General features: G+C 64.7%; 1 protein-coding gene across 1 annotated transcript in view; it reads left to right on the top strand.

Annotated features, from left to right (window-relative positions):
* Positions 1-681: 681 nt before the first annotated feature.
* Positions 682-10,907, top strand: part of LOC104829357 (zinc finger protein 208-like) — an 81,741-nt gene continuing 71,515 nt past the window's right edge. The window contains exons 1-3 of the mRNA XM_010563547.1: positions 682-803; positions 1,264-1,368; positions 1,708-2,677. Coding sequence (XP_010561849.1) covers positions 770-803; positions 1,264-1,368; positions 1,708-2,677 — 1,109 coding nt within the window. The 5' untranslated portion in view covers positions 682-769. The remainder of the gene's footprint in view (positions 804-1,263; positions 1,369-1,707; positions 2,678-10,907) is intronic.

The following is a 10,907-nucleotide window of genomic DNA, read 5'->3' as shown; positions in this document are numbered from 1 at the left end:
GGCCCCGGTCCCGGTTCCCAGCCCGGTTTCGGCGGCAGCTGCTCCGGGCTGCGCCTGAGACCCACGTCCCCCCGGGTCCGTGGCTCGGCGGTGGCTCTTGTTGCCCGTGTGCGGGGTCCCGGGAATTGGGGGGGTGCGTGTGCCTGGATTGCTGTGCCAGCATGGAGACACCCCCCCCGCGGGAGCCGCCAGCATCCCCGGCTTCTCCGGTGCCCGGTGGTCTCGGGTGGGCGCGGCAGGTCGGGAAGAGGGACCGTGCCCCGTTCTGGGCGGTGCTGAGCCGGGTGTCCAAGCGTGGGCTGGATGTGACCCCCAGCCCTCTGGTCCTGCTTGGTGGAGGTGGGGGGGTCCCGTGGGTCCCCAGGCGCTGGGGCAGCCAGACCCTCCGGCCGAGCTGAGGAGCGTGGGGCTGGGGGGGAACTGGGGAGCCCTGCTCTTCCCGGGACAGTCTGGGGCTTACCGTAGCCCCAGCCATCCTGCACCGATTGCCAGGGAGCCGAGCGGCCCAAGGACGGGGACGTTTTGGGAACCGCGGTGTGCTACAGCTCCATGTGCACCCTGGGAGAAGGGGGTGAACGTGGCTGCAGACACCCCCCGCGCCCCCCTGCCTGGGGTCCAGCGAGGGGACGGTGCTGCTCGCTCCCCAGGTCCCCTCAGCCCCTACACTCTTTTCCAGGGCGCAGTGACGTTTGAGGACGTGGCCGTCTATTTCTCCCCCGAGGAGTGGGTCGAGCTGGTGGCATGGCAGCGGGAGCTCTACCAGGAGGTGATGATGGACAACTATGACCTGGTTGCCACCCTGGGTAAGGATGCACTCCTGGGGAGCCCGGGCACAGAGCCGGCAGCACTGCCAGGCTGGGAGGTCCGGAGGCTCAGCCGGGGTTCCGGAGGCTCAGCCGGGGGTCCGCAGCCCGAGCCCCTCCGGCCAGCCGCGCGTGGGCAGAGCCCAACTTACCGTCTCTCCACGCAGAGCGGGGCTGCAGCGCGCCCGCTGCCCTCCCCGGCCTTGCCGAGTCCGTCCCCGGTGTGTGAGGAATAACGGCTCCAGGTACCCCGGCCCTGCCGCTCCCCACCCTGGTGTGCCCCGGTTCGCTGCCACAAGCGGGGTTGACGCCGGCAGCTCCTGAGGGCCCTGGACATGGCAGCCCCCTGGTCCCGCTGCTCCCGCAGCCGGCTTCCCCCAGGCACATCACCATGGCCCCCGGTGACGGTGACGCTCCTTGGGCGGCTCGAGGGATGCTGAGGTTTCTCTCTCCCACACAGGCCCCGAGTCCAAGCTCACCCACAAAATGGAACCCAGGGAGGAGTCGTGTGGGGGGGTCCCCTGCGGCGGGGGGGACGGCAGAGCTCCTGACGCCTCTGGCACCTGTGAGTGACTGCGGGGAGACCCCCCGCGTGGCCGGGGGGGCACCGGGCTGGGAAATCGGTGCCGATTTAGTAAGTTAGAGACAGAAGCCCCGAGCGCAGTATGAGGCGGCTGGCCCCAGCCAGACCTCCACCCCAGACGAGCTCCTCCTCACCGGGTGGGTTTGGGTGTCCCACCTCGGCCCCCCAGGCCTGGTTGTCCCGTGGGCATTGCAGGGCTGGGGGGAGGCTGCGGCGGGCGAGGGGCCGGTGCCGCGGGCACGGGGACCGTCACGGGTCTGTGCCGGCGGTGTCCCCGTGCCGGGACACCCCCCGCCATAACTGCACCCCTGTTCCCGACAGCTGCCTGGGGCGGGACGGCCGGCGAGGACCTGTGTGAGGACGACGACCGGGGACGCTGGGTCCCGTGCGCATCGCCAGCCGGGTCGGCCGAGGAGTTGGGGCACCCCGTGCTCTGCTCCAGCTGGTGCGACACGGAGCCGGGGGCCTGGGCCGGGGATGCCCCCCAGGAGCTGCCGGGGTGGGACCGGGGGGAGCGGCTGCTGGAGGTGCCCGTGGCGAGGGGTGGGGGGCTCCTAATCTGCGGCACCTGTGGGCAGAGCTTCGAGGACGAGGCTGGGCTGAGCGCACACCAGCGCGAGCACCTGCGCCCAGCGCCCTCCTACCAGTGCGGCGCCTGCGGCAAGGCTTTCCGCCACTACCGCAACCTCCTGACGCACAAAAAGCACCGGGGCCGGCGCCGGCATGCCTGCACGGAGTGCACCAGGACCTTCTGCTTGAAAGGGGATCTGTTGCGGCACCGGGCGAGCCACGGTGGCGAGGGCGGCTATGCCTGCCCGCTCTGTGGGGACAGCTTCCGCCACAAGCGTGACCTGCAGGCGCACCGCAAGGAGCACGCTGGCGACACATGCTGCAAGTGCCCCCAGTGCGACAAGCGCTTTGAGGACGAGGCCAGCCTGAGCCGGCACCGGGCCGCCGACTGCGAGGAGCGACCCTTCCTCTGCGGGCGTTGCGACCGCAGCTTCAGCTGGAAGGAGAGCCTGATCATCCACCAGCGCAGCCACGCGCAGGAACGCTCCCACAAGTGCCCCGACTGCGGCCGCGGCTTCAGCCGCAGCGGGAACCTGCTGGTGCACCAGCGTGTGCACACGGGCGAGCGGCCCTTCACGTGCCCCCAGTGCGACAAGTCCTTCTGCAACAAGGCCAACCTCATCACGCACAAGAAGCTCCACCGGCGCTACAAGACCTTTGCCTGCTCCCAGTGCCGGCTGGGCTTCAGCTCCAAGAGCAAGCTGCTGCTTCACCAGCGGGCGCATGGAGAGGGGGACGGGGGGACCCTCAGGGCAGGGGACGACCCGACAGGCTGCCAGCAGTAGCTGCGGCCGCTCTGGAGTGTGGGAGGGGGCTTATCCCTGTGTGGAGAGGCCCGGAGGATGGCAGCGGGGCAGGAGGGGGCCTCATCCTGCCCCCACAGGACACTGACTTTGCTAGTGCCTGCTGCCTCCTCCCTGGGGCTTGGCTGGGTGCACGTCCAGGACCTGTGAGCCCTGTGCTCCGCACCCCTTTGGACCTCAAAAAATCCCTCCAAGGCACTTCCCAGTTCTCCCAGTCCCACCAGTACCCTGCCCCTGCATGGGAGGGTATCTCCTTGTTACCATCTGTATTTAAAGCCAGAAGACAGTGATGCGAGCGTGGGGTCTGGTCTCTTACGGCAGAATGGAAAGGTCCCATCCTGCGCTGGGGGGGGCAGCCCAAGGGCCAGAGCCTCTCCCCGCTTCCCAGCTTTTGGCCCTTAGCCTTCCCCTCGGAGGGGTGCTGGGGGTAGGCTGGGTGACTCTGGGGGATGAACAGCACCCGGGACCCCTGTCCTGACCCGCTCCCCTGGATGTAGCGGCACTGCCAGGCACCAGCTGGGTGAAGCCTGGGTGGCTGCCCTGTCCCCTGCCACCCAGCCCCTTCCCTGTTTTGCCCAGCTCAGGCTGCGCACCAGTGAAACCGTGCTGGTGGGACCCCCGGTCTGCTGGAGCGTGTCCCCCATCCCACAGGGCACCTGGGGCTCAGGGCTGCCATCCCTCCCCGACGGGTCTCGGAGGGATGGGTCAGCTCCCAGGAGGTCCCTGTGGGGACATATCTGTCCCCGTACAGATGTCCCCATGCCCAGCCATGTCTGTTTGTGGGAGCTGTTTCTGCCCCGTAGTGCTGCCCAAAGCGGGGGGTGGCAGTTGGGCAGCCAGGGTGGGAGTGGGGAAGGTGCCGTGGGGCTGCGAGCGGGACCCCCCCAGGCTCATCTCCCCATCCACTCTCCTGCCGGGGTGCTGAGCAGGGTCCCGCGCTGCCGCAGGTCCCAGTGATGTTCAAGGATGTGGCCGCCTGTTTCTCCTTGGAGGAGCGGGCAGAGCTGGTGGGGTGCCAGGAGGAGCTGTACCAGGATGTGACAAGCTGGTGGCTTCGCTCGCTGCCTAAGAAGGGTTTCCCACCACCCACGGCACTGGAGGACCCCGGGGCCCGGGAGTGTGGTGGGGGGCTGTTGGGGGGGTGCCGCCTCCTGCAGCAGGCACTGCGCTGGGTTGCTCTGGAGGATGTCTGCTTGCTTTGGGAAGGCGGCTGTGCTGGGAACATGGGCCCAAGTGCTGGGGATCCCCTGCTGGGTGGGGAGGAGGTGGGGGGGGTCCGGCAGGGTGATGGATGCATGGCCACGTGCCCCGCGCTGTGCACGTTGAATGCCTGATGTAGGGTGTCATGGATGTCCCCTGTTCCTCGGGGAAGGACACTGTGATACCCCCCCCCAGCCATGGGCACACCAGGCTCCCAGCAGGACCAGAGTGCCCTGTCTGGGCCGGGGCACTGCCAGAGCCCAGTGCTGGGGCTCCCGCCGGTGTCCCCCAGCCTGGCCGGGCTCCCACTGCAGCCAGGGCAGAAGAGTTTGTGCTCGGAGTGTGTCGTCTGGCCTCTCTCCAGAGTGAAAGATGCCAGTGCCATGGGAGCTGGCACTTTCCCACAGAGGATTTTCCTCTTGGAGGTGGTGCTGCCGGCTGCCCAGCCTCACTGGGCTCGTTGCATCGCCTTTGTGCTCATGTGCCGGTGCTTGCTGGAGCACAGCACGCTTTCTGCTGCTCAGCTGCACTGTCCCGTGGGAGGGTCACGCCGTGGGGCCCACCCGTTAGTGCCTGGCCCATTTGCTGGCCATGCCCCGTGTTTTGGGGTGCAAGCCGCTTTCTAGGAATGGCTGCATGATGGTGCCCTGTGCTTCCCTCGTGGCCCCTGGGCTGAAAGCAGATTTCAGTGGTTGCAACTTGAGGTTCTCAGCTCTGCGTGCCGCTCGCCTCTCTCCTCCTTACCAGCTCAAGGACCCTGTCCCCGGGTAGGAGTGGGTGGCCATCGTGGCCTGGAAGCTGGCCACCCGAAGCTACTACTGCTCCGTGGCCAGCCAGTTTGGCGTGGGCAAGTCAACAGTGGGTCTGGCAGTGATGGAGATGTGGGATGCAGTCCTTAAAGTGGTTTACGCCATGTCGTGGCCATGAAGAACATCTTTCAATTAAGAGCCGCCTTTCAGAAAATGGATTTCCCAAACTGCACGGGGGACATTGATGTGACACACGGTCCTGTCATTTGTCCTTGGGAAGGAGCCAGCGAGTACATGAACTGTGGTGGGCATCGCTCCCCGGGGGCTGCGGCGCAGCAGGAGGGCTCACGAGCACCGGTGTGGGGAGCACTGCCAGGTCCAGGATGCCGAGGTGCTGGTGAGGTCGGGCATAACGTGCTGGGCCAAGCGGGGACATTATTCTCTCCCAGTGGCGTTATTCACAGCAGTGCCTCGGTGCCCACCGTCACTCTGGGGGACCCTGCCAAACCCCCCGCCCTGGATGGTGACACCTTATCAAGGCCACAGGAGAAGTGGAAATTCAGCTGCAGGGAGGTGGTGGAGCTGAAGGTAGGCTGAAGCCTTGCTGGTGTTGCCTGCACAACCGGCTGGATGTTGTCGAGCCCAGTGCCACTGGCGTGACGGCAGCCTGCTGCACCATCTGCAACATCTGGAGGTGAAGGGTGAACATCTGCACGGAGTGTCCCTGGGACGGGGATGTCTTGTGCTGCCGCTTCGCCTGGCAGCCTGAGAGCGTGGCTGCCAGCCGAGGCTGTGCTGCCGGAGGGGTGGGAGGTGGGGGGTGCCCTCTGCACCCACAGCCCGGCCACCCCACCGGCATGAAGGACTGAGCCGTCCCAGGCGCCTGACCCGTCCCCGTGCTGCTTCACCGGCACCTGCCACGTTCTTCTCAACTGCTTGGTATGTTAGTTTGAAATGGGGGGGCAGTGCCTGGGAGGGGGGACCGCTCCTCCCAGTTTTAGGGAGATTTGCCACCCAGTTCGGTTTGTGGCCGGTGGCTTTTCCCTCGAGCACCACCCAGCACCGGATCCCCTGTCCCTGGGTAAGTGTAAGAGTCTGTTGGTGCACTGTAAGTCACAGAGCACCACGTCGTCAGTGTTTTCTCATGGTTTAATAAATCCCTTTGGCAGGGGCTTGCTCTGCTCCTCTTCTGCCAGTGCAGGACCGGCTGCTTAGCCCAGCCTTATCCGGTCCTCGTCCCAGCATTGCCCAGGGAGCCCTGAATGTGTCCATTCCTGAGGGCTGGATGGACTAGATGCAGTTGGACTAGATGATCGTTGTAGGTCCCTTCCAGCTGAAATTCTATTCCATTCCATTCTATTCCATTCCATTCCATTCCATTCCATTCCATTCCATTCTATTCTATTCTGCCTGTGCCCTGCTTGGGGTCACGTCACCCAGCCCTGCTCCCGTCCTCCTCGCTGCCCTGCACAGTCCAGGGCTGATGGCAGAGGCTGGGCAGACAGAGCTGGGGGGGGGACAGAAAATAAACAAGTCTGTGCTGCAATTTGCAACCGCCTGCTATTTTTGATACCAGCTTTGTCACTTGTGAAGTGGCTTCTTGGGGCTGCTGGTGCAGAGAGCTGAGAATGGCTGAGTCAAGCCGGTCTGGTAGGGGGTTTATCAAAATTTTGCAGTGAATCAAAATCAATCTGGAGGGGCCGTCCTGTGGTGGGGGTGTCTGTCCTACCAGGGCCTCTGGTGCTGGCACGGGACGCTGAACCTCCCTCCAGCTGGACAATGCTTGGAAAACCTAAGTATTTTAGAAATAGTGGAGATGACCAGAATTTTGGGAGAGGCCGGTAAAATGCCACAGGCCATTTGGGCAGCGCCTTGCAGCCCGAGCCAGGGCAGGCAAGCGTTTGCTGCCTTCGAGGAGGAAGAGGAAGAGGAGGAAGAGGAGGAAGTGTACCTGGTGTTGGAGGCCATGCTGGCTCCTGTGGCTCCTGCCCCCAGGCCAGGCTAACTGTGGCCGATGGCGCACAAGGCCACCCTGCCCTTGCCCAGCCCTGTCACTGTTCCCAAGGACGCTTTTGGGGCTGGAGCCTGCTCTGTCCCCACCACCCTGCGGCATTCACGCCCGGGGAGGTGGCACCCGCACCCGGGGGGGTGGCTGGCACCCGCACCCAGCTCTTGCTGGAAGCTGCTGCGGGTGCCAGGGGACTTCAGGTGGGACCGCAGGAGGGACGGGGTTGCCTGCACCGGCCCAAATGCTGGGGTGGTTCATGCTGTGGAGACCCTGCTCAGGCCATGGCACGCCGTCACTGGAGTTAGCAGAGTGGGGGGATGGCCGGGGACAGCCAGCCAGCCTTCCCCGGGCCTCGGGGTCCGCTGCCCCTCAAGGGGCTGGTCCCAGGGGAGAGCTGGGAAGGGGAGCAGCCACCCACGGGACACCCACCTCTGCCACCCCTCAGAGCTGCCTCTGGAGGAGCAGGCACAGGTCCCAGGGGAATTCTCCCTGCCCTGGGCACGGAGCTACTGGGGCTGAGCCGGGTCCTGGTCCTGGCACCCACGGTCCCAGCCGTGCAGGCAGCGGTGCCGAGGCAGGCAGGGAGGAAGGGCAGGGCCGTGAGGAAGCGACGGTGGGACCAAATCCGGCACGACGGGGAGGAGGCGAGACCCGACAGGCATCTCGCGGGCGTCACCGGCAGCGGTAGCCGGCATGAGTCAGGGCTGGCACAGGCAGTGGCAGGATCAGGGCAGCCTGCGGGCAGTGGAGGCAGCGAAGCCTCTGGGATAAGCTGGGTGTCAGTGGGTTCTCTGGTGGTGCTGAGGGTGGGGAGGGAGCTCTGCGGGAGGGGTATTCGTTCCCATAGAGGGAGCCCAAATGCTCCCCCCGCACCTCTCCACGTGCACATCCACCCTCCGTACCCCATGCCATGCAATTCAATGGCCGGGGACACACGGGAAAGCGGTGCTGCTGGTGAGGCCGAGGGCAGGCGCGGAGCTGCCGAGCCTGGGCAGCATGCCCGGGAGATGCAGCAGCCCCTGGGAGGGAAGGGACGTCTCTCCTCAGCCCTGATGCAGGACTCAAAGGCGACCACTGCGATCGACACGCAGCCTGGGAGGGATTGCATGTGCCGGGGCTCCCCATGGGTTCATGCTGCTGGCTGCAGGGGTCATTTTGAAGCAGAGAGTCCCTGGGGAGGTGACACTCTTACCCAGCGTGGTGCCACACGGCTTGTTGCGGCTGGGACAGGGCAGGAGGGTGCCGTCCCCAGCAGGGGAGATGCAGCCCCTCACCTGATGGTGCTGAGGGCCCCGCTTGGTGGGTGCTGCTCCCTGTCTCCGCTTGAAGAGCCTTCGGGGGACACCAAAGCCTGAGCTGCAGCTGTGCATCGAGGGGCTGCGGCCAACTGCGGCTGACCATCTGCTTCCCTGCACGGGGCTTTGCCGCTCTCACGGTCCGCCGAGAGGTTTCGAGTCATGTCAAATCTCAGACAAAGGCTTTAAAAATTGCCCCATTAATCAAATGGCTGCGGCAGAGCCTTAGAAGCGGTGGTACTCCTGGCAGCACCAGGTAGGCGGGTGCTTGCTCGCTGCAATGCTGCCTCGCGCGACGTCCATCTCAGTGGAGGACACCGGCTCCCTCTCTGTCAGCCCCTGCTCTGCTCACATTGCCTGGCCGTTTATGCCCAATCTTGCCAGACAGCACCGGAATTTTCTTTTTGACTGGTGGTGGAATAACAGACGATCACAGAAACAGCAAAACTGACACTAAACACCAGCAGGGGCTGTCGAGGCTGCGAGCACCCTTCTCCACCACGCTGCTGGGAGAGGAGCACCCTGCCTGCTAGTGCTGCTGCCAGCTCAGCGGGCAGTGGAGGTGGCCACACACCCCAGCACTGGTCCCGACCCATGGCATGGTGGTGTGGTGGGACCAGAGCTTGCTGCCCGGCCCCAGCCACGAGGCCGGCACTGCTGGGGACTGTGAGGCTCCAGCTGGGGACAGGCATGAGCCTGGAAATGCTGCCAGCACAGGCTGGTCACCCAGATGATCCCCTGATTTACTGGCCGGTTAATCATCCTTGTCCATCCCGTTTCCAGCCCCACTCTCCAAAGCCTCTCACCCTCGGCACTAGGCTCCAGGTGCTGACAACTCTCTGCAGCGCAGTTCCTGGGACCCTCTTGCTGCCCAGTTGGCAGCTGGGTACCACACACTGCCCTGCACTGGGGAAGGTGTCCCCATCCCTACAGCCCATCCCCGAACTGGAGATGCAGAGATGCCAAGAAGAGCAGCAGGAGCAACTGCTCCCCGGGAGCAAGCGGGGAGAGAGGAGGAGGAGGAGGCTGAGCTGCGACCCAGAGAGCCAGATCCTGGGGCTGGCACTGGTGGGAGTGGAGGGGACGGTGTGCCAGGGCTGCCCTGGGTGGCAGTCGCGGTGCAGCGCAGTGATGCGTGGCAGCGTGGAGCTGTGCCAAAGCTGGCAGGGAGCTGGCACACCCCGTGCCATGCCAGGCACGGCCCCAGCACTGCTTTTGTGAGAGCCGAAGCTCATGAAACCTGGCTCGCCGGCATGGCGGCTGGTTCGGTGCGTGTGTTGGTGATGGATTGACCCTGGCTGGAGGCCAGGTGCCCACCAAAGCTGCTCTATCACCCCCCCTCAGCTGGACAGATGAGAGAAAATATAACAAAGAGCTTGTGGGTTGAGATAAGGACAGGGAGAGATCACTCACCAATTACCGTCACAGGCAAAACAGGCTTGACTTGGGGAAAATTAACTTAATTTATTGCCAGTCAACCAGAGTAGGATAATGAGAAATAAAACCAAATCTCAAAACACCTTCCCACCACCCCTCCCTTCTTCCCGGGCACAGCTTCTCTCCCCGATTCTCTACCTACCCCCCCAGCGGCACAGGGGGACAGGGAATGGGGGTTACAATCAGTTCGTCACACATTGTCTCTGCCTCTCCTTCCTCCTCAGGGGCAGGAGTCATCACTCGTCCCCTGCTCCAACGTGGGGTCCCTCCCATGGGAGACAGTCCTTCATGAACTTCTCCAACGTGGGTCCTTCCCATGGGCTGCAGTTCTTCACAAACTGCTCCAACATGGGTCCTTTCCATGGCGTGCAGTCCTTCAGGAGCACACTGCTCCAGCATGGGTCCCCTGCAGGGTTAAAAGACCTGCCAGAAAACCTGCTCCAGCGTGGGCTCCTCATTCCATGGGGCCACAGGTCCTGCCCGGAGTCTGCTCCACCGTGGGCTTCCCATGAGGTCACAACCTCCTTCGGGCATCCCCCTACTCCAGCGTGGGGTCCTCCCCAGGCTGCAGGTGGAGATCTGCTCCACCGTGGACCTCCCTGGGCTGCAGGGGGACAGCCTGCCTCACCATGGTCTTCTCCACAGGCTGCAGGGGAATCTCTGCTCCGGCACCCGGAGCACCTCCTCTCCTCCTTCTGCACTGACCTGGGGGTCTGCAGGGTTGTTTCTCTCACATTTTCTCACTCCTCTCTCCAGCTGCAGCAGCGCAGTTTTCCTTTCCCCCTTCTTAAATCTGTTATCCCAGAGATGCTACCACTATTGCTGACGGGCTTGGCCTTGGCCAGTGACGGGTCCGTCTTGGACCTGGCTGGCTTTGGCTCCATGAGACATGGGTGAAGCTTCTAGCAGCTTCTCACAGAAGCCACCCCTGTAGCCCCCCCCCACTACCAAAACCTTGCCACGCAAACCCAATACAGTGTTTAAATGCTTGGCGCTTGCAGGAGGCGAAGGATCCACCACGTTCGTCATTGCCGCATCGACAGGACGGGCACCCTCTGCCTCGGGTCCTGCTCCTGTCTCTGCGACGGCGGAGGCCATTTCCCCCTCTGCGATCCCTTCCCAGGGACCCCGGCTGCTCCGGGGGGTGCGGGGGGGGGCAGAGCAGTGGCAGGGGGTTAAGGGCCTCGGGCTGTGGGACGCGAGGCCCTTTGCCCGCTCCGGGCTGGTCCCTGCTTCTCCGACATCCCACACTTCTGCCCACCGGCTCTCCCACCCCGGCCGAAGCCCCCCCAGCCCTCCAGCCCCCCTGCCCCTGGTCGAGGCCGTCCCCAGCCCCGCTGCCATCCGGGTGGGTGACAAGCGGGTGGCACGTGTGTCCCCCCCCATCCCGTCTCTCGCTGCGTATCTCTCCCTCCGCCCTCTCTGGCACCCACACCCGGCACCCCCCCCCCTCCCCCCC

This window comes from Haliaeetus leucocephalus, unplaced genomic scaffold, assembly GCF_000737465.1.
Source record: "Haliaeetus leucocephalus isolate CR32 unplaced genomic scaffold, Haliaeetus_leucocephalus-4.0 Scaffold0, whole genome shotgun sequence".
Lineage (NCBI taxonomy): Eukaryota > Metazoa > Chordata > Aves > Accipitriformes > Accipitridae > Haliaeetus > Haliaeetus leucocephalus.
Note: the sequence above shows the minus strand (reverse complement) of the source record. Positions and strands in the feature narration are given on the sequence as shown.